Here is a 24326-nt window from a genome sequence, read left to right as displayed (position 1 = left end):
ATATGCCTGTATATACTGTAGGATCTTTTTTTGTGAATGTAATTTTTTATGCAAACAATACCATTTATGATAATTTCTTAAGTCTTTTGCATTTGAAAAAAGTTTTTTTTCCAGATTATTGAAAAAAATCTTCTTTTTACATGCATGTGCACATTGAGAAATTAGCAAAAATAAATTTGTTCTAATTAGTGGAACCAAGTAACAAAGGCCAGCTGATCTAGAAAGTAAACAGTCCTCTCAAACAGACATCAATGGTGGGTTTGGTGTTGCTGTTTGAAGATTAACTGTTCTTATGTATCCAGTCAGCAGAGAGCTGTCACATGGCTCACGCTGTTCATGCTTGTGTTCAGAGCAGTCACATTCTGGGGGCTCCAGCTCATGCTTGTACTGCCTCACTCTGGCACTGAGCTATTGACGTACTGGCATTTGGCCTGGCCGCTTTCCCTTGGGGGCCTGCTTCCTCCCATCTAAGCTGTGTATTGATTGGTTAATTTGATAGTTCTATCACCAATCAGCTTGTGTCTGACCTTTTGCCTTGGCAATGATGGGAGAGCTCTCATTTCTCCATTGCAGGCCCCACCATGCATTGACCTTTGCAGTGAGAATGTCAGCATGGCCCTTGATCTTAACCTGTCACTACATTTGTTATAGTGGAGAGCCACCCCATCCTTGACTTCTCGACAGAGCCTTCATCAAGGCAAACTGTCCAAGCACCTTCTGTGTTTCGGAGTTTTTAAGCTAGTGCTTCTTGATGTGTTGTTTATTTTATCATGCCAGGAGATATACCCCTGAACAATTTATAAGTAAGTAAAAAGCCGAGTTCTCTCTAATTTGCTATGCCAGGGAAACACCTCATGTGTGCCTATGCTTTTAAAGAAACATAAATGTAATATAATACAGACATACACATATGTGTATATATATATATATATATATATATATATATATATTTTTTTTTTTTTTTATCTACTTTATTCTTTTTTTTATGCTTATTATTTATGCACATGAGGTGTACTGCAAGTGACCATATGTTGTGGCTAGCTTAGTGCTACAAGGTCATTTACCAATACTATATAACATCAGCTGGAAGCAGGCTAGAACTAGGCACTGGACCACACACAGGGGCACATTAAAAGCCAGGAGAGGTGCCAGAGCAGTACCAAACACTACCCTCTGGCAGATGGGCGAACCCCTCACAAGAAACGCAAAGCCCTGCAGTGTGCTTAAGTCTTTTCAAAGCTCATAGACATTGATGTTTATCAGAGATGCTAATCTTATTCTTAAGATGCTGCCCTGTGGAAGTCGTAGCGCCCTACTGTAATATGTAACGAGGTTCTCTTATATAGATTCCACCCTCTGTAGAATGGTGATGTCACAGAGCTGGTCTTTTGTATATTTCACTTGTTTTTACAATTAAAATATTGAAATATAAATGTGAAGTGTAAGGTAAATTATCTGTCATATAAAAGTACTTTTTTTCCTTTCTCACCCTGGACAGTGCATATGAAGGGGACTGGGAACATAGCATAATGCTTAGACAGGAGATTAGCCTTTCCTGTATTGATTAGTTTCATCTTCTTCCTCTTCCAGAAAAGCTCATGAATTATTTTTGTTTTAATCAGTAACTCTGACAATATTCCTGAATTACCTGTCTGAGTTTATGTATTTTGTCTTATGCCCCAAAATGATACACATATTTATTCTGTGTTTGCATTTCTGAGGTCAGGCGCTTTTCTTCCCCATGTAATCCCTGTTTCATGTGTTTTTATTTAGTGATCTGGCCAAAGGGATTCTCACAAACACCATTTATGCATGTCTACCATCAAGTTCAGCTCCCAAACAAACCAAAATGGTTTCTCAGGTGATTTAGAAGTTTATAGGAGTTCCTACAGTAATGGAAAAGGAGACCAGATCTATATTTGATGGAGGCTGTGCTTGAGGTCTTTTAAATGGCTTGAGGAGCAGATACCTAGCCTTCAATCATGGTGGGTAACTGGAGACATCCGATCCAATCATCTGTCAGTCTGACTGAACCGTGTGCTTATCCCCATAGTCTCTAAACGCACTTCAGAACTGCAGAGTCACTCAGGGGAAGCGACATCAGAGACACACTGGATAGCATTTTGGGGGGATGCGAGACAAGTTTATCCGAAAGAAGAACCATCCTAGTGCAGTATTTTAAATGCAGTTTATTGTCATTTGAGTTCTTCTGGCAGAGGTCCATGTTTAGTGTCCCTAAACATTTATGTGAGGGTCACACTTGGCTATATTTGCATTCTTGTTTCATATGCCCTGCATTTCGCTTACAAACATATCGGTATTTGCCAGATTTTAGTGTTACTCTCATAGACTCATAAAGCAGCTTTTGCTATAAATACTGCAGCTTTAACTTAGAACCCAAAAGGGGGGAGGTTTCCAAAAATACACACATGCTTTCAAATGAGTTTCCAGAATCCCTTGCTTTGTAAAATATTTTCAGGTTTTTTTATAATTTTTTTTCATCCAGACTGAAATAGATTAATAATGTTGACCCATTTTTTATTTTTTACCAAGCCATTTAATAATGTAGTTTTATCAGTCATTTTGTAGGGTTATGTCTTTATATGCTTTCTCATAAACAATTACAGCTTCTTCTTCACAGTGTTGACATGTGTGGATTTTCTGTAATCTGTCCGGAGATGCGACCTATCCTCACGAGGAGCCTAGTGAAAAGACTTTAGGTATTGTATGTAAGCGTGGAGCAGGGTGCCGCAGAAACGCTCCCTGAAGCCTGAGGTGTTTAACCCAGATTACACCAGAGTGGTCTGAGGGCTCTTCAAAACAAAGACAAGTTCAAGACGGTTTCCTTAAGGATGTGTTGAGGGCAATACAGACAAAAAACGAATCCCTTCTTTAGCAGCCCGATAAGCATCAGCCAAGGCAGCATGATCCAATTCCTTCCGTCACAAAGACTCCCTTCCATTCAACCTAATGTGGCTACAGTGATTTAACAAAATATGGAACTGTGGCGATGGCTTATCTTACCCTTGAGGGCATACTACACTTACAGCACCATTGAGTGATAGGCTTTATGCGAGAGAGTGTGGAGGTCTTGGTTTTGTGTAGAATCATTGTATTAAAGAAATGTAAGGCTTGTTGGAATGATTAATGTGCCTTTAATCCCCTGCTCATAGCAGGCAAAGTTCCCCAGACAAAACTTTTGCTGAATCTTGATTTTTCACAAAAGACAAGGAGTTTTTCTCCATTGATTTCGCTTCCTCCCCGAAGAAGTGAGCACCTCTGGGAACTTGTCCCATTTCAGTTTTTATGTGGCTGATTTCCTATGAATGTATTGTAGGGCAGAGGCTCATTTTTTCACTCAGGTATGAAAAGAAGGTGTCAATGGAGTCTCCAGCGGTTGGCACGTTTGTTCCTTGCTTTAGATGGGAGACTTGCAAAATACAATAAATAAATCAACACACTTGTCTAAAGACAGCAGGGGAATAGAGGGCATAACAAAGCCCATCTTTTTCTCACTGGAAAGGATGTGTTGAAGGAATGCCATGTAGTAAACTTAATGAGATAAGCAGATTTATACATTGACCGGCTCTGCAGTACTTTCTGGAAACCCAAAGTACTTTTGTAAGCTAACAAGTCAGTGAATGCTTAATTTCTTGAAAGTCACTCATGTTTGGTCTACATTTGTATCTTCTTATTTAAATCTTAGACATGATTGTAGAAGGTTATCAGTTGTGAGTTCGGTTCCTGGCCCCAACACCATGTGTGTGGAATTCGCATAACCTTGTGTCCACTGACTTTTTGTTCCCAGTACCACAGTTGCCTGTCACAGTCAGTGTGTTTGTGTGTGTCTCGCTCTCTCTCTCGCTGTATATATCTATACATATATCTATATATCTATACATCTAACTTTAGCAGACTGCTGTAGGATGAATTCAGCATGTCTAAATCAATAAATGTCACATGCTACCTTCATCCCTTCCCTCTAAATTAAATTCAATTATGGATTTTCAAAATCAATTTTGGGTCCAAAGGCACCCGTAAAGGTGCTCCGAAATGCTTTCGGCTACATCCTCATTGACATTTCATAATGTTCGGCATATTTGCGTTATGCACTGCATAATTAAAGGAGACAGCCATGCCTTCCAAACTCCAGCAATTATTAAAAATTGTTTTCTAGTAATAATGCATTTTGATTTTGCACAGATGAGATCAGAAATCAATTTGACAATCACAAGAATACGTAAAGCAATGTAAATCTGCTCTCACCTACAGTAGCTGATAAATCAATGGTAATCTCTTCACTGGCATTCTTATGTCTATTGACTGTAGCATGCATGGACCTCAGACAAAATGCCTTTTCTCCTTGTATTTCAGTTTGTAATGTAAATGTACTGTGGTGTTTTTAAGTACCATTTGTATTACTGCACCTTTTTATTAAAGAACTCGTGTAAGTATTTAAACAATTAAACTACCTGAACTGTATAAATGTAATGCATTATACATATAATGCATTTTTCATATAAATAGAAATTCTGTAAAGCTTAAACTACTAATTTCCAACAAATATGCCCATTTCTATCTAAATGGCCTATTAATAACCTACAAGATACCATATCAAATATAATGTGTATACACTACTTTCAGCAGTGGTGTATTAGTGTAAGTATTATAGATATTAGGAATGTGCATCTCCGTCACTGAGGCTGATGCGATACACATCTCGATATATCAATGATCCAATACATTAAAGGTACATATGAAGCAACTATTAATGCGATATGATTCACCCCTGTTGTGACGTAGTGCGATTCCACACGATTTGATTTGACACGATGTGGTACCTCGTAGAGCAGGATGCAATGCAATGCAATAAATATGATGATATGATGATATGAGGTTCTTCTTAAGCAGACTGCAAATCATACATTAACTTAAACATTCCTCTACTAATAATTATATATTAATAAATTGGATGTTTCCAATGCAAAGATCAATGCATCCTCAGTTTGTCCCAAATTGTATCCAGTGCTTTTTTAATCAGTCGCTTAGTGAACTTTTATGCTGATGCTCTGATTAGCATCAGTGAATCTTACCATCCCTAGTACTTATCTTTGGATAGCACTGTTATTGGCACAGTCTGTGGAAACTCAGTGTCATAGTTTCTTCTGCCTGATAGCACACCTCTGCTGTGCACAAAGCAGAGTGTGTCTGTTGATAACGAAAATGCCATAATACTACTCAGAAAGGGAAAAAAACAGGAGGCTTTGCATTTTTTGACGTGATGACATTCTGAGATGTGCTGGAGAGCTGCATACGAGGTGCATATGGTGCAGCATATTCACGGAAGATGTGGACATCTGCGTCTAGGCTGGAGGAGGATCAGACACGCGTCCAGCTCTCTTCCCAGTCTGCTCCATTTGTGAGTGGGGGGGGCAGCTCTATCACTCTCTCTCTCCCCTTTTGAAATACAGTGTTCAGAGTCACTGAAAATGAACTGATCTATTGGCACAATTAAACAAAGGTCGAGTAACCCCATCTTGAAAAAATATACATATCCCCTAATGAAGTATCCCTCTTGTGTTTAATATGCAAATGTTTGTTCTTTTTCCGCTGTTTAGTAAGTTTAAATACTACAAAGCATTTAATTATAAAAACGGAGACGGGCGCAGTCCTGGGACCATCACATAGAGAAATAAATGTACAATCAAAACTGCAATTACCTGCAGACTTTCGGGGTAAACAGATCAGCAATCTCATAACAAACACTGGCTAGTTTGCATTCTGAAATGAATACAGTTAGATCCAAAGCAATTTCCTTTTATTTATCTTAGCTGCTGCACATAAATAAAGCAAGGGCATTGAAGCAATTAGCATAATTAGACTGCGGTGGTCAGGCCCTATGTGATTTCTTAAGAAGCATCACATCACTCCCCTCATTTCGCTGTGAGGGTGTGTGCACACTGTGAGACTGTGTGTACACTTTGTGGATTCATCCCTACCCTCATGAAGCAGGTTTCCCTGCCCTGGTGATTATCGCTCTGGGCATTTCTGTATTTCACATTTGCACTTTGCAGATCACTGGGAGCCCTCAGAAATAAATAATAGCCTTGGAATTAAAGGGCTCTATTAAAACTAACTAAAAGCAGCATATAATCATGTTTTGATTTTGCACTTAGTAGGCAGCTTCAGCTACATATTGCTGCGTGAGCCGGCCAATGAAAATTTAATTTATGGGGAAAAAAATACAGTGAATCTTGGTCTTTACATTTGTTTTCTAGAAGCCAGTTAATTTTGATAGTAAAACAACTATTTGTGTATCATATGCATTTACATTTATACATATTGTTCCAAAGTGACATGTAGATGAGGCAAAAAATACATAAGTGTACAGCTGTGAAGGAGCCAATTTATGTACAAATGCTGCCAGGCTAAGCTTTTAGTGCCCAGAAACAAGAGCAAGGGGGGAAGCTATAGGGTCAGCCTGGCTTTGGAATGATACAAGCTGTAGAGGCATTATTAAGTGGGCAGAGTCAGTGGCAACCTGGAATCAACAGGCACAAGTTTTCCGAGAGAGAATACAAAGCCCAACTCAATGTATAGACACAGAGAAGGGAATACGTTATATATATACCACCAGGGATCGAGAAAAAAGTTTGTCTTTTGTCTTTGTGTCTTCACTTGTACTGTATTCAACTGTGAGCAAATAATAATTACGATCCTTAAGTTATCTAACATTTTTTAGCATTGCATTAAAAGCATTGCATATGTACTCCATTTTTCTCTTTTAATGTGACCTTTTTCAAATACGTATTTAAACATTACACTGATATAGTGTTTTAAGTATAAAATTATTGGAACAAATTTCAATGAAATGATTAGTCGCCTATCTACATTTTATTGCTATCTTTTTAAGGCAATATAAAAAGAATAATTTTTATGCTAATATTGCTGTAACTTTAATTTAGGGTTTCACACAGTTGTGTAGTATTATAAGCTACTTCTGGCACTATACTTTTCTGTGTCTTCTGGGGTTGAGGTAATCATAACTTTGAAGCTTAGAGTGTAATACCTCATTCCAGATCATTCCTTGCCAGTCCCCTCCAATGTTTCCGATTGGGTCGGGACTTTGAATTAATGAAGTGTTCTCATCTGATAATTTAATCAGCCCTGCTCTTGATAAACATGCAAGATTTCATAAAGGGAACATTAATTACACTGAAAATCTCCAGTTTGCATCCTCTCCTCGGAGCCGCCTTTGACTTGGTTAATCCTTCCATGGAATTTACATGGTTTTCATTTTGTACAGTTCTTACAGGTGAGTCTCTGATTGTATGCATGAATACCAGATGGCTGTATTAAGTCTTCGTTTAAACACATAAGCTGTCAAATTATAATTAATCTTCTTAGGGTTGAACCAATCCTTTTTAACCCCCAAATTAGAAGGATTGAAATTCCCAGTACCTTTTCCCAACTCTTGAAGTGTGTGTGCTTAACCTGGTTCAGTAATAACGTGGAATTAGTTGGAGCTGCTTTTTGCTAAGATAAAGCCACTGTAGCCTGCTCTCTTCAGCATTTTCCCTTCACCGACATATTATTGTCTAGTGCAGTCACCCCAAGGTGACTGTTATCACTTAATTAAATCCAAGCACGTGGGGAGGAAGCAACAGCAATGTTGGCTGGTCACCCTCAAAGAACTTTCCATAGTGGCAAAAAAAAACAAAACCCATTGACTATGGTAGAACCATCAGCTCAAACAAGGTCTGAATCACACTCCTGCGATATACCCCTAGACACCAATGCAAATATAATGCAACAGCTGTCTAGTTAGGCATTGTCGACAAGCAGGAGAAGGAAAAAGGCTTTCTCTAGAAGATAACTGTGGATTTTGAAGGCTCACTAATCTGGATATGAGGAATGGTTGATTTTCTCTGCATTGTATTGCCGTTACAGTGAAAATTGCAATTACAGAATCCAGGCAAAAATCCCAACATTTATTTTATTGTTCATGAAGAATTAATGTCTGCTATGATGATGACTGTACAAGTTAAAAAATATCTCTGTATATTTAATAATTGCCTTAATCTCATTAATCAGAAAATGCCTTATATGTCAATAAGAAAGAATTTACATACAAAAACCATAGCACGCAATTTTTGCTGCGTTGTCGTCCCTCCAAAAATAAGAGAATTCTGTAGCCTTTGTACAGGATCCAATTAAACTGATTTTATGGTGCATTTTGTTTGAAGTCCTTGGTACGTCTCCAGTGTGTGCTGAATGTGTGTTCCAAAGTACCAAATGTGAGCCTGCAAAGCCGAACCACGAGGAGCAGCCAGGATGAGCTCAGCACAGCGCGGTAGCAGCTGAGGCCAGAGCAGCATGGAGGACATGGGGGGGGGGGGGGGGGGGGTGCGTGGAGGCCGTGTTATAATAAAGCGCCTGTCAGTGACAGGTCATTGTGCTCTAAACGGAGCCAATAAATATGTCGTTGGCGGCATAAGCAAAGATTCTTTCTTCTCTGGCTTGAGCATGAAATAAAATTGGTACAATAACCGTTGCCTGATTTTGAAAAGGCCTTGAACGTAGGAAAAAAATGAGCGATTCGCACGTTGCCTGAGCCATCAGCGCTTCCAATAAATAAATCAATACGCTGGTCTGTATATGCACGCTCCAGCTCGGCTTGTCAGCCTTAAATATCGACTTCAATGAAGAATATGTCTCGCTGCTCAGTTGGCAGTTTAGGATTTCTGATAATGTTCCTCTGCTCTCGTTCCCTTATGCACAGGCGCACGTAGCGCTCTCTCCCAGCCAGGACGCACTTTCATAAATCCAGCTTGAACACCTCGTGGTAAATGAAGTGATTTGTGAAAGAAAGGGTCTGTGTGTAATAGCTGATCCCATTGCTTTGACTTGTATATCGAGTTGGAGGGCCCTCTACATCTTCCTCGCTGAGAGTGCCGGGGTGAGAGATTGCTTAATAATGGCGATTCGCTTGCGCTCTTGGCCCCTCTCTGGTGTTCAGAAGCGAGAGCCTGGAGCATCTCTTCATCAGACGCGGAGTCAATAAGCGCTGATTTGACAAACCCTGCTGGAGCTGTTAATTGCCATGATTTTACTTTAGCAGAGGGGCGGAGAAGGTTGGGGGGGATCGATGCCAACATGTGGCAGCCCCTTCGCCAGCTGCCCGGTGTCTCTAAGCATCTTGCATTTTGTCTGACCTCATACTTAATGGAATGTTAATAGTCAATGAGCCCCATCTACGCCTCCCTCCGCTGAGCTTGGTAACACCCGAGTGCTTCTTCTGGATGGGATGTCCTACAGATGAATGTGGCCAAGGCTTCTTGTCCTTCAGGAGAAGATTTGCCCTCTGTTTCTTCAGTATAAATTGCAAACTGAGTGGATTCAGAAACGCAGGAGCCTTCTGGCTTTATGACTCAGAGAGTCAGTGGTTGCCTGGGACCCATATGTTAGGCTTTATTCATGTTCGCTGATTCCTGCTCCCACCACCATAATGTTTATAGACTAGCAGAATATTGCTTCCCCCTCTTCATGAAATGTTCGCTCATTCAAAATTCGGAACGGCGCGGTGTTTGAATGTGGTGTGAAAAGCAGCCAGATTTCGCTGTTCCACTCTAAACAGCCAATCTGTTGGCTTTGCCGCAATACGCTCCCGCCGTAGAGTCGCATGTTTACAGACAACAAGGCTGCCAGCAAGGCTGCCTTTTTGTAGCCAGCAGGAGGCAGCGCATCTTGGAAAGTGAATATTTAAACTGCAGCTGGAACTGCAGCTCCTTCACCTGTTGTGGCAGAGGAATTTCAGCTGTATTCGCTGCATCTACCCGTATGTGAAAATACATGCTTGGGACATTTCTCTAATATCAGAAATAATGTGTCATTGTTTCACTAGGAAGTGGAAAAGCAGTGCCTGTACTGATGTCTTTTTACATGCACACTCCTGTAATTCCTGCTGTAATCTGTACATTATAGGTATAGTATGGTGTATTTGAATGAGTAGGTCCATGGGTTTGAATGCTGAAGTGTTAATTACATGTAGCTGTATTATCAGTAACCTGGGAATGATCCAGAGAGTGGCCGCATCTGCATGTCCAAGGGCTGGCGTCTGCACTGCATTTGCTGATTGGGAGATCCCTTCATTTCTCCATGTGGTATCTTTGCCTCCATAATTGAGAGTGCCAGCCGGCTTACTGTAGACAGAGCTTATTTTGATTTGTGGCAAGTGATATCATCGTGCTCTGTTTATCTTTCCAGGCTGCAAGTAATGGGTTTACAGTGAACGGCGGGGGGAGTCGGAGGGGGGCGCAGAGGCGGCACGTGTTTATGTCCAGGGAGGGTGCTTATGGGATGGTGGATCTGCTGACAGCCAAACGTCCAGAGTCCCCCGTGTCACCTATACAAGATAATGGCAGTCCGGGCTGGGCCACCATGTCAGACAGGAAACATGCCAGCATGGGCCGGGTGGCATGTGCCTCCTCTTAGTGCCAGCGGGGGCACCTAACTGGGACCATGCCATGGAAAAGGCCATGTGCAGTGTTTGCTCTAAATAAACGACATCAAAGACATCCCTTAATGTAACCCGCACTTTATTCCTGCGCTGATTTATTGCGTGCTTTACGCAGCGGTTAGCCTGTAAACAGCAGCCGTTTGTCATGGCAGACGGGAGCCCTCGCCGAGGGATCCTCTCCGGAGGCCTGGCCGTCCAGCACTGCAGATGCTTCCTGCTTTAAAGAGGAGCACAGGGAGCAGCAAGACATTATCGGAGGCAGGAGAGGGGTGGCTGGCGGGGCTTTGGCTGACAGGTGGGGTTAAACCCTGGGGGGGGATAGAGGCCTCCACTATAGTGCCTGAGGAACAGTGTGCTGCAGCATCTCCAAGCCCCCAGCCCCCCAACACTCACGGCAGAGAAGCTGAGAGGGGCGTCCCAGTGGGCAAGAGAGATGAACAGAGACAGAATACCTGCTGGAGCTCCTGGGATGGGGGCCATTCACCTATAAAACGGCGATAAAAGCGGCAGATTCACTTTGCCAGGAAGGGCCTGTCTGTCCCATTGTGTGTTGTCTCATTCATTTCTAAAGGCACGTGACCAAATTAAATACAGAAATGATTAGCAACATGGTTTGTTATACCAGCTCACATGCTTCCGATGAACCTGGAATTAATAGTTACAGGAATCCTATAGCAGTGCTGTGTAGAGGACCACGAGGATGGTGCCAGCACACCATGGGCATCAGGGCCCTTTGCGGCATTCGCCTTTGCCCGTGGTTTATATATTTCCTTTATTTCTTCCTTAATCAGTCCAGCATCTGTGAAGAGCAGTTCTAAATTGCTGGCAGTGATCCTGTCGGGCTTAATACTTTGTAATACCGACTCTAACACATCAAGCAGTTCAAGCTTATTTTAAAGGCAAACCTTGAACATTCTGTAAATGATTTCTGTAGATTTTAAAGGGGAGGCTGCTGCTTTCTTCTTTTTTATCACAAATCTAAAGTGGTGAAAGGTGGTTTTCAATGTTTTACAGTGGTGGCTAAATGGTTAGGAAAGTGCACTTGTAATTGAAAGATGGCAGGTTCAAATCCCTGACCAGCAAGGTGCCCCTGAGGTACCCTGAGCAAGGTACTGCCCCCAAGCACTGCTCCCCAGGTGCTGAATTAGCTGCCCTCTGCTATGTCACATATGGGTTTAATGCAGAGAACACATTTCGCTGTGGTGTGTCAACAATGGCAACTAATCACTGAATTCTAATTTAACCACATTTTAATTTGGAAATTAATCTTTAATCTTGCATATGTACAGTATTATTGAATGCTGCTTAAAAATGTTTCTTAGTATTTTTTTTTAAAAGTTCTCTCTTAAGGAAGGTGCATTGGTATAACAAGCTTGCACTTTTTTTTGTCCAAAACGTCCATTTTTTCAGTACTAATGCCAGTCGACAAAGCTGAATATGATTAGCCGTGTAACGCAAAGCGCGATACGGGGAGGGCGATAGCGGCAGATGTGTGTTTTGGGAGCCTGGCTACAGCAGCCTCGCTGGGAGTCGGTGTTGTCAGCCGCATAGCAGCTCACTGTAAATAGCCCCAGGGCTCGGCTGCTTTAGCAGCAGGAGCGTGCTCTCCCCGCGCCAGCTGCCGCTTCTTTAAAGTCGCAAATAAAACGGGATGCGCTGCCAACGCCGCCGCCGCATGGATGCCGCTGTAATCCTCATTTTCATAAAAAAGGTGATCACATCAGTGCTGACATTGTGCACAATGACTTGCTTGCGCTGAACCCCCCCCCCCCCCCCCCCCCGTCCCTTGCATTTTTGACTTACAGCAATCTTTTGCAATTTACTTGCGGTTGTCTGGACCTATAGATTATCTGAGCCACTGGGGGGATAACATATGTAATTAACCCTTATGCCCTCAGTATCTTAATTGCTGCAGGTTTTAGACAGATTCAGTCTAAATATCCCTTATGTCAGACCAGAGAATTATTGTGTCTCCTTGGGAATTAAACCCAACGTTAGAGATGGTTTCGGGCTTGAATATAATTGTTGGAAGTTATATGTAAATAACTTACTTGTATATAACATGCATGAAATGGTGAATGATATATATCATATTTCCGCTTTAGTGTTGCAATACAGACTGTGTATATCCCTAATATTCATTCATCCTACAGTATAATAGCGATATACAAGTGATGCATGGTAACAGCTTGCAGACCTTACATTTTCAGGGGGAGAGTTTTATGTCTCATGGAACTCGTTTGGATTATGTATGTTATGTGATGATATGTGTTCACTTCATCATTTTCCTTATACTTCTTTGTTCTGGACAGATAGTGGTCAGTGCTTCCCCTGACTTCCTACGCTCTCTTCTCTCTCACAGTCTCTGGATGGATTTGTATTTGCACTAAACAAGGAGGGGAGGTTTCTCTACATCTCAGAAACCGTATCCATATACCTGGGTCTTTCGCAGGTGAGTAACACTGAATGGCTCCCATTCTCACTTCTTCCAGTTCTGCATGGTGTGTAAACCAGTTTGTCCCGGGTTACAATTACATTGAGCAGATTGCTTTTTGCTTGTAGTCCCCCGTCCTGTATTTGTACATGTATTTATTTATTTCATTTATGACTTTGCTTGGGTCCTCATCTTTTATAGTCCAGAGCTCAGTGCATGTCAATAACTGTAACAGTTTCTCAGGTCGACAGAATTGGGTGGTAACCTTGATCTGTTTGAAGGCTCTCTTCATGCTTATCTGTGTTCTCGGCAGCACCCTTCCATGGTATTTTCATTAGACGAACTGTCGTCTTGAAGTTTTTCAGTTACCTAGGAAAAATGAACGAAGTGTGGGTTTAGCGCATATAATTTACATGAGCAGAAAAATCGAAATCTCTACATTTCTATGGGGATCAAAGGAAATGTTTTTGCAAAATTAGATCTGATAATTCAAACTGAGTTGAATAACCACAGTGAAATTTAAATTAATAATAATTGATTAGTGATTTTTATCAAATAATTGATTAATTGTACAATTTGTCCCTTAAGCTTTGGAGTTATCTTTCTGGTGTTTATCTGCATTTTGTCACTTACTTGTGGTGATAACATGTAGAGGCTCTTCTTGTTCTGCAGCTCAAGTTGGTTGTACGTGTATACAGATAATTATATATGACCTTAATTTAAGTGAACATGCTAACAATCAGTTAATATTCCTGGTGACAAAAAAACTGTGTACAGCATAATGCTATTATTAAAGATTACGTTGTTGTAGTTAATTAGATCAGGTTTTTTAAAGCCTTTCAAATTGACAAGGTTATGAATATTTTGGTGCCAGACTATCTAAAGCAGATTTATATAAGAGGATTTTCACCCTTTTTATTCAAAGTCTAGAAATTCTGCATATCAAATATATTGCTAATAAAGTCATTCATTGGACTTGCACAGTAATTAAAGTCACTACCTCCAAAAAAGTTTGGTAACTCCTTACATTAAGAGTTATCTTTCAGTTTTTCCTTACTTGCGGTAGGGTACCACAGCACACGAGAGGGTAGCAAAGCTCGACGTTTGCTTTCAATATAAAGAGGAATGTCAGTTTTGATTAATGTACACTCCAAATGGCTGCTAGTGACACTAAACAGATTTCATGGGCCAGGCTTACATATAGACAAATGTTGGGGAAACATTTTTTACTCTGCATTCTTTATGGATTTTTTTTTCATGTTATTACGTATACAGGGTGTTCGGTTGCAAAATTGATTTCACTTCAGATTTTGGTGTGAAATTGTAATCTAATTTAAGGAATAGTGTGGAAAGATGAGTTAGCACAATCACTGAATATTATATTGAAGCACAGCAAACTTCCTCATAACAAAAATGTGATGCTGAATCTAGGTAACATATTAATACATTTCCCATAAAAATTTCTTGTTTAAGCTAATGCAAGCCTCTTTTCTAGGTTTGGTACATTTTATTGCTTTTAAAACTTTTAATGTCTCAGAACTACCTAATAATCTACAGCCATAAATATAAAAAGGTAACCTTGCATTGAAATCCATGCATTTAATATTGTTCTTTGAAGACATGCTAAAGTATCTAAGGAAGATGTTGATTCCCATTCCATCTCCCCCCAGCCAAAGCAAACTCCATCCCACAGTATCATTTAGCCAAAAAACAAGCTTAGTAATATATAAAATACATCTGCAGTTTATGTTGATTTATTAATTTAACTAACACTCGTACCATCAAGTAAATGACAGTAAATGAAGAAATCAAGCAAAACCTCATACAGTATACTGTTTATGTTTGCCTAAATAAAAAGTGCACATCTATAGTGTAAATATTATAAATGTGCCCCTTTATTGACAGTGCCTGATGATTATTCTATTATTATATGAAATGATGTAATATGATGTAACCCTTTTAAGTTGAAATGGTTATCAAAGCGAGGTGTCACTTGGGTTGATTCACTGGTCCATTGTAGGGAAATTTTACCATTCTGAAAAGTAAGAGAGTTGCAATTTTTGATTCTTCAAGCATTCAGCCAGAATCAGCAAAGGAAAGGAAACAAATACGCTGTTCTTATAGTTAGATTTACTGCTTCTCCTTTGTGATAATGGCTGCCTGGGGCAAAAGACAGCAGACACTAGATATATTGTCATGGATGTGTTAGAGGGAACTGACAGCAGTAGCATGACTGAGAGGACAAATCTCCCACAATGCAGCTCTCCTGACTGCGTCCTGCTGCTCGCTCTTTGTAAGGCTGAATAGGCCTACATTCATGAGTTACAATATTAGTTTTTTCCATTTCAATTAATGATTATTTCATGCTTACCTATGTAAACTGTTGTCTGCTACATGAATAAAATTTATATTATCTACATTTTGTGTGCAATTTTTATAAATAACATACACAGAATACATATCCTTGCTCTCTGATGAAAAACATGTATCTCCTGAAATCCCGAAAATTATTTCAGGAGTCTGAAAGTACTTTTCAAAATAAACATAAAACAACAAGATACCCTTAGCAACACAAATAAGCATGTGTGAATAGTTTAATGTTTTAAATTGATTTACATGGATTGTTGTCAGTAAGGCAAATATGTCAGTGTAAACCAGATACAAAATAATCTTTTTTTTATATTCACAATTAACTATAACATTAATTAGCTAGCTGTCTAGCGATCATCGTTAATTTATTTAAATTTGTGGTATAAAGTAATCCATGCAAATGACCATCATGAATTCACATGTTAAATGGTACAAACTTAAACAAATGAAACAGGGAGCATGTTTGCGTGGGCAACGTGAAATGCTATCAGTAGACAGCGGGGAATGGACAGTAAAAAGTCACTGTTGTGAACATGTGGACATAGGTGTTTTTCGTTGGACAGCAACAATGTGGGATTTCATGTTCCTTGTTAGTTTGAACATTTTTATACCAAAATGTTACATAAGTGACTTTACTCCTTTCAAAAAATAATGACAGGCTACCGATAAATTCCAAATAGTACAGCTGTGTCTTGGTAATTCTTACACTGTCTTGCCACGGACTTTGGCTAAGGCCTTATCTACTTGCCCCAAGTCCTGTTAGAAAGAGCATCCTACAGTTACACTGAGGGGTTTTAGCCTGCCTGCTGTGGAGCTTCTGCATGCCAGAGCGCCAGCTGATGTTGTCCTGCTCTGTTGGTGGGAAGCATTGTGAGCCAAGAAATATCCCTACGACATTTCCTCACACAGGTGATTCCCCTCCCCCACACACTCATAACATTTTTTATCGTTTTTTTGTATCATTGCTGCCAAAAAATATACCTGTGACTGGCTGTGATTAAACAGTGAAAACTATAAATAATCATAGGGAAGAAAAAATCACCCCATGACCTTAACCAGGATCAGCGCTTGGAAGATGGATGGATGGATAAATAAAAGGAAATATTACTGTCCACCATAGAACATTAAACGTCGTTTTCATTCTTTGTCTAATATTATGTGAAAAGTGAGATGAAAATGTATTCTGTAGACTCTGGTATACATTGCAAGGTGGTAGGCCTGTATGTATGTGTGGCAAATAATTTTAAAGATTTTCTGTCAGTTATCAAATCTATAATAGCCAGCATGTCAAGCTGTTCTTTAGAAAGTATTATGAAAATTAAGAAACTTTATTTTTTTGTATTATGGCTTCATGGTGACCCCAGTGCCAAAGCCACTGTAAATTTGACAAAAAGTAAAGCAAATGTGTTTTAGAAGATGAAGGATAACGCTGCTCAGTGACAGTGAATTTGACTCAAAATGCAGAGAAGCGAAGCCACCTGATAGCGTGGAGCTGTGGCTAATGTGCGGCGATGGAGGCATGATGTGCTGGTGTGAGTGAACGCCTTGCTCCCAGGGCAGTCTGATGGATGCTGGATGTGCCGTTTGGGGCCATGCTGGCAGAAAGGTGCTCGCATTCTTTAATACTGGCAGGCAAATGATGGTGCTTGACCATGTGTGATTTTAACACCCAAAAGAGGCCATTCCCACAGAACTCCTGCCTGTGTACATCTGCATCTGTCTGTGCATGTCTGCATGGATCGTGGGGCCTCTGTATCCTGAGGACCCTGATGACTTGGAGGCGGAGCCTCGCCGTCATGCTTTTTCAGCACTCCTGAGGTGAGGGATGACGAGGAGGCTGCCTTGGCTTTAATTGAGATGTGTATGTTTGCTTTGTATAACAGATGGCACTGTGTGCTTAGGCTGATAGCTAGGAAAATAATAATTGCATTATTCCGGCCAACAGAATATTAGCTTTTGGATTTCGGCCATTTCAGCTGGTGCCCCTGCCAGTACAGCATATGCACTTGCATGGATCGTGTATCCAAGGAAATTGATGCATCTGGAATAGCGCGACCATCTGAGTTTTCATCTGTTTTGAGAGAAATAGCCTTAACTCATTGTAGGCATTCAATAAAAAGACAGGAAAAAAGCTCCTCGTATTTAACGTGCACTTGAACTCTTTTGTCTTCAGGTTACTCCCAATTGCTTTTTCCTCAGTCATGGAAGGTCTTCTCAGTCACCAGTTTGATTCTCTCCCTCACTAAGGTGCCAGAGCAACGCTCCACTTTTCTCCTTTTTTATTGTTTTTTTTTGGGGATATGTGAACTTAGAAATGAGTATAGACATCTGCTAGCCTTCAGTTGAAGTCCTTCTGCATGCACACACACAGACACAGAGGCACACAAAGCCATCGCAAAGCAGCCGGGAGCCTGATCGCCCTGCCTTTGCTCTCCAGAGGGACCAGGCGGCCCATGCTGACTCCCAGCAGCTCCTCTGCCAAGTGGCACAGACAATGTTGAATCCATTAGCATTAATGGCAAGTGCTCGCATGTCTGATCACATCTTTGTGGGGATCACTCAGCAGAGCTGATGAGTCCTCACCTCTTATGATATTCTTCTCCTAACATGACTCTTAAGTTTCTTCTTTGTCATCAAGAGATAATGCATAATAGATGACCATGGACATAACAAACAGTGGCATGTGGCATGTTTTCAATACCCACAATGCCCTCTAAGTTACATTAAATGAAATTGTGAAGAGCAATTAAAGAGAATCTTCAGAAAATTGTAAATTCTAGTAATTCATGGCAGAAGAAGTGTGACAACTTCACACGTGGATCTGGCCTGATACTAAATGGATAATAAGCATTGTTTTATTTATGATGTCACAGAGTATGGGGGTCACCATTTGCATGAAGGCCCAGAGTAATGATATAGCAGGTGGGGCCGGGTTAGTGAGGCGCAGGAGAAGGGGTGAAAAAAGGTCACGTTTAATTGCATCGACACTGTGAACCACCCCCCACCCCCTCCCTTACCCCCACCCTACATATCTAACACCTGAGCCGTGGAAGAGGCCCTGTCCAGCCCAGTGCAGAGTGCTGTCATTCTGCAGATCTGCTGGCAAGCCACGCCTGCTTCTGTCCACATTAGTGATGGCATCCTTATGAATACTGGATAAAACTTCACTGTAAAATTTATAGAAAGTCAAGACCCCTGACCAGAACAGAGATGTGTTATCTTACTCTCTTTCCAGCTATTCATAAAATAAAAAAATCCATAAAGATCTGCAAGGGTTTGCACTCTATTCACAGTTAAAATAGAATATAAAAGGAGTCCAAAAACTCAAAAGCAGCTGAACTGTTTGTGTTATGAATATCATAATTCCGTAATTCCTGAACGCATGACTTTGGAATACGTTTCCTTCAGTCCATAAATAAAGGTGCGGAAGAAGGGGACAAAAAATGCTGTGTTCAGGAGGGATTTGTGTATGACACTAAAGAACACAAGCAGAGGGAGGAAATGATTCAGCCGCCCAGCAAGGGACGTGGAAAACATTATCAATTCACAACATTTAAATTGATAAATGCTCAGAGGCAAAGACTACAAGGGCACTTTGAAAAGCAAATAGCGACCTGGTGAAGAAATTGATTTTTCCCCCCCGAAAATGACTGCATGATGCATCATTTGACTGCACTCTGTCCAAGTGCTTGACAGAGATAATCTCAGCAATCCCACGGGTGACCTTATCGTGCGCGGCAGGGCAGCTCTGTCTCGGCCTGCCTTTGTGCATGTCAAGGTTTCTTGGGGCGGGGATCCTTCGGGGAGCAAAAGTTTCCAGCCTCTCCATCTTGATATCGAACCAATGTATGCGGCGAAAGCAAGAGGGAAAAAAACACACGGGCAGGATATGAAAGTCAACACGCGTCTTAATAATTGGGTGAATGAATAATGATAAGCATATCTACAATGGATCATCGGGTGCGTCGGCTGTCATGTCGCCAGAGTTTGAAATAAGCACTAAATATGAAAGGGATAAGGGAAGAGAGTTAAAGAGCTGAAGACCTCTGGAGAGACTGAGAGGTCGGCAGCACCACACTGGATAATGAACGAGGGGATGGCTGCTCAAGGTTGCCCAAGTGTTCAAATGGGTTATTTTTTATTGAAAATAAAGTCCTATCTGTAAGTAATATTTTTGTGATATTAACATTAAAAACAAAACGAGAAAAACAACATTTATTGGTTTTTATGTTGCTCAGAGCGAGCCTTCGAAACTTGGCCACATTACGGTAATTATTTTATTTGCAAAATCGTAATAAAGAAGCGGTTCAGATTTTAGCTTAATTTTCTTGTTTGAAAAACAAACTTTCTTATAGAATAGTGCATATTATTTTTTTAATTTACTAATCTTAGATGAAAGGAAGCTTATTCATATTTCAGCCAGATTTTCAAGAAGGAAGCTTATTTTATATGCGACACATGCTGATGGACGTGTTTGGATTGTGTAAACAGGGTTTGTCGTTGTTGTTTGTCCAGCCTGTGTCGCAGGTAAAGCATATTATTAGCGTTACTTGCCGGGTACCTGGCTGTTAGCAAGGGCATTTGGTTGGGTTGTGAGAACCATGTACTGCCACTGATCCCCTCTACGGTGCCAACTAGGATAATTAAACATTGCTCAATGCAATATATACGGCAATTAAGGATGTCTGATCCTTGGGTATTGCGCTCTAATTAGTAATCTGGGGTACAAGCTCCGTGGAGCAGTTGGCCGTGGTGACGTGAGTGGGAGTCAGGCCCCTGGGAACCACACTTAGCTGTGCAGTGGCGCGTCTGACGAGCAGTGTGACAGCAGGAGAGCTGACATTCACCTGTTGAGGAGAGGGCCTGGCCCACCAGCCCACCACATGGCAGCAGACACACCAGTGTGCCCCTTATCTTCACTCCAAACCGGCCCCCTGAAACCCCACTTAACCCACAGATTTATATCCATCCTTCACATCCTTCGTATTCCGGCAGACATGGCTAATCACCTGTTCTATCTATCTATCTATCTATCTATCTATCTATCTATCTATCTATCTATCTATCTATCTATCTATCTATCTATCTATCTATCTATCTATCTATCTATCTATCATCTATCTATCTATCTATCTATCTATCTATCTATCTATCTGTTTTACATGATGCAAAGGATTGAATAAGCAGGAATGTGCCCATCAACTATCTATCGATGGACTCCTGATCTGAGCTTGGTACATGCATTTTTTTGCAGTGCATCGGTAATAACCTAAAAATAACTGAATCGATATTTTCAAATAGGATATTGCAAATTTCATTTCACAAATTTGGATTTATGCTTACAATGCAATGCTTTCATTGGAGTTTAATTTGGCTAATAATTTTTCATACTTTTAAAATAATTAAGCATATTTTTAACTTGAATTTTATGAAGTCAAAATAAATTTTGCTGACATTTACAGAAAAACTTTACTTGATGGAGCACAAATATTATTACTACTAAAGTACAAATCATGAACAAATGTAGTAGCTACTTGACAAAAGGTCATGATTAATAATGAACGAACATGAAATCAGTATTAACTTGTGTTATTCATGACTTGTTCCTTCAGTAGTTCACAAAGGTTTACAGAATTAACGTAATAGGATTATATCATAATAAATATAGAAACTCCTTGAGATAAAATATGCGCTATGATTCATTAGTGATGAACGAACATGAAACCAGCATGTAACTAAGACTAGTACATAAGTAAAAGATTAATACTATATAATTTGTGCTACCACATGTAATATGTGTAATATAATATGAAAAGTAGAGATGTACTGATTATATTGCCTATCTATCGGTATTTGCAATGGTGAAAAATGAGCCTATATTTAGTGCTAATAATTCCCATTAAAATGGTGACACCTATTGCTTTGCACACATGCATACTAAACAAAAATGTCTGCCTTGCGGAATTATTTTAAAAGTTAGCATTAAATGCATAGAAATGCATTTTATAAAAAAATTGCTCTGCTGAAATTTCACGAGGAGGATCTACTAATAAACATTTGAACACAATAAATTTGATTGCTCACCTTAAGGCGAGACTGAAGAGTATGAAGAGTTTCTGAAAAACAAATCCGTCCCGATAAAGAAGGCTGCAGTACTGCCAAGTAATGCTAGTCCCTCAGTAAATTTCAGTGCAGACGGTGCAAAATCCAAAGGTATTACTCAGAAAATTCTGGAGTTTATCACACTTGATGATCAGTAAATGGTATAAATACATTTGATGTTGAGAATTATAAAATATAGTGCTCTGGGACTGTTTTTGTATGCCAAAGTTTGTTTTTTTAACAAAAAATACATACTTTTTCATATTTTTGGAATGTAATTCTTTTATTTTTTAATTAATTTGGGTAGAGTGTCCCTTTAAACTTATTTAAGCAGAACCTCCCAAACAATCAATACTAATGTCAGTTTTCAAAATAATCCGCCAGATGTGTGCTTATGAGTGCATCACTAAAATAAAGACATTTATTTTAACTTAGTCTATTGTGTATATGATGCTTAGTGCTTGGTACCCATTTCATTACATGTCTCTAAAAGCTGCAGTTTACATCCACTAGCTGGATTTCTCTCTCTCAAGTTGCTTTGGGAAATAGACAGCATGCAGACTGGAATTTTATGGGGTTCAAGGCAAAGACATCCACTTTCAAAAATGAACTTGCACAACAGTATAAGTTCAGCCTGTTTTTTAGGTCTCCGTCCTGTTAGAGGGTCATTTGAGTGCCTGTAAGCCTGTTTCCCCATGGTCTTTACTGTGAGTCTGTTTCCCTCTGTCCTAAAAGATCTTCATCCTTTCAGAGGAGAATAATCATCATGACATGCATTGTCCACCATCTGCTTGACTGTAGGGATAGGGTTAAGTGGGTGATGTAGTGTTGAATGTTTGATATAATGCCTGACATTGGGCCTGTAACTTCTACACTTTTCCAGCTTTGTGGCAGAAAACCCTTGTTACAAATGGAATGCGGGCTGCGGATTTTTGTGTCTTCTTGCAACACTGCCACATCGGCTGGTCTTGGAGTGTTTAAATCTCTCTGACCGGCCATCGTTTCTCTTTCCCATCTTGCCTGTTGGATTTACAGTGGCTTCTTTCAGTTTCCCTGTTAGCCATTGGTCCATTTTTAGGGGCAAATCTGAAACAGACCATAACTGGATGTTTTAATAAATGCTCTGTTTGCACTGGATCGACTGTTCTCAGAGATATGCAGAGACTAACTTTGCTCAGTTCTTCTTGGTCTGTGGATGTATTCCCAGTTCAGTTTAAAAAAAAAAAAAAACTTAATTTACTTCATTTTTGAATATTAACCCCACAGAGATGAATGGAGAATCTCCACAAACGTATAATTACAAAACACTGTGCGTGTGTTTGTGTGTGTGCGTGTGTTTGTGTGTGTGTGTGTGTGTGTGTGCGTGTGTGTGTAGACACGCCTCATTTATTGACCGAGTTCTGTTCCTGCAACTAGGTCGTTAAGCGAACTGGTCGATAAGCAGAGCTACCCAAAGCATACTGTACCGGTAGTAGGTTTGTATCAACCATCTTTAGATATTGCTTTAATGTCACCTTTGCACCATTTAAAATAAATATTTTTTATATTTTTATAAATGTGTACATTACATTACAGTAGTGAACTGTATACTGTAATAAACAGTGTACTGTTCCCGCTATGTGTTTCCTCCCTATGTGAGAGATGAAAATCTATGAGTGAAACAAAACACAGAAAAGACTTGGGAGATCTCTTATCTAGCATAGCAAAGTTACAAAGCTGGTTGATAAGTCCTAATGTTAATCATCAATGGAATTACAAATAAATGATACGCTAACATATATAAGCATGTATCACAAATTAGTATCACTGCAATCCAATGAGCGTTCGCATCCTTTTGCACATTACTGAACAAAAACAGCACATAGAAAATAAATGTCACTTGTACATATTACCTAAGATATGAAACAAGTAAAAAACTTACAGTACAGCCATTGCTTTTGAAGACGTAAGAAAAGCATAAGACGCAGGAAAACCTCAAACTTGCATACCTCCATGTTTTATGTGCTGCTGGGGGTTCGCTTTCCCACAATTCAAAGCATCAAACTAAAGGCAACGTATTGAAATAAAAGTCAATCACAAGTTCAGTGCACACTGATGTGGCATATCAAAATGAAGGTCAGTTATTGCAAACAAAATACAACCTTCCATCGCTGACCCAAATAAATCAGAGAGCAGAACAAACAGAATAGAATAGAAACGCCGTGCTGCCGTGTCCGTAACCAAAGTTCTCGTGCAGCGTACAATAGCGAATGATCAGAGAGCTGGTCATAAGTCCAGGCAGCATGTTTATTAACCCAATTCATAAGGCGGTGACTGACTATATCATAAATACTTTGCTAAAACTCTTAACCCCTGGGTCTCGCAGGTTCCTAGAGCCCACTAGGTAGTCATTAAGTTCACTGCCTTATTTTTCTCCTTTTCCATTTGCCGCACAATAGGCTCCTGGCATTTATAGCATTTTCATTTTGGCAAGTGTGGGATAATACTGATTTTGCAACAAAGAGAAAATAAAGTTCTTTAACTGACATGCAAAATCTTTTTGGCAGTTTTATTTTACAGACTTTCGTGCCAAGATGGAATGAACAAAAGCTAAGTAACTTGGTCTGGCGTGTTGTCATTAATTAATTAATGAAGGTGTATTTATTACTTCTCAGAGCCATTATAGCAACTGAGAAAAACAGCCATGCGCTCACTTTGCACTTAGAAAAATCAAAATGAATAATACAGATGTACATAATGCATGCCTACATAAATAAACACATTGGCAAACAGGTATGGGATGTTGCACTTCCTACTTTAATAAATGTTACTCATTAGGCTCAGTAATGTGATTTCTTTCTTTGGGTCTGGACCATAAACCCTGGTAATAACCTTTTAGCAGGAGGCTGGGTGACACCTTAA

General features: G+C 40.0%; 1 protein-coding gene across 4 annotated transcripts in view; it reads left to right on the top strand.

Annotated features, from left to right (window-relative positions):
• LOC125707168 (neuronal PAS domain-containing protein 3) overlaps positions 1-24326 on the top strand; it is a 280684-nt gene that overhangs the window by 166842 nt on the left and 89516 nt on the right. For all 4 annotated transcript variants that reach the window (XM_048974125.1, XM_048974124.1, XM_048974127.1 and 1 more), the window contains exon 5: positions 12882-12971. In XM_048974125.1, the coding sequence (XP_048830082.1) occupies positions 12882-12971 (90 nt within the window). The remainder of the gene's footprint in view (positions 1-12881; positions 12972-24326) is intronic.

Source organism: Brienomyrus brachyistius, chromosome 14 (assembly GCF_023856365.1).
Source record: "Brienomyrus brachyistius isolate T26 chromosome 14, BBRACH_0.4, whole genome shotgun sequence".
Classification (NCBI taxonomy): Eukaryota; Metazoa; Chordata; class Actinopteri; order Osteoglossiformes; family Mormyridae; genus Brienomyrus; species Brienomyrus brachyistius.
This window is presented reverse-complemented; position numbering and strand designations above follow the sequence as displayed.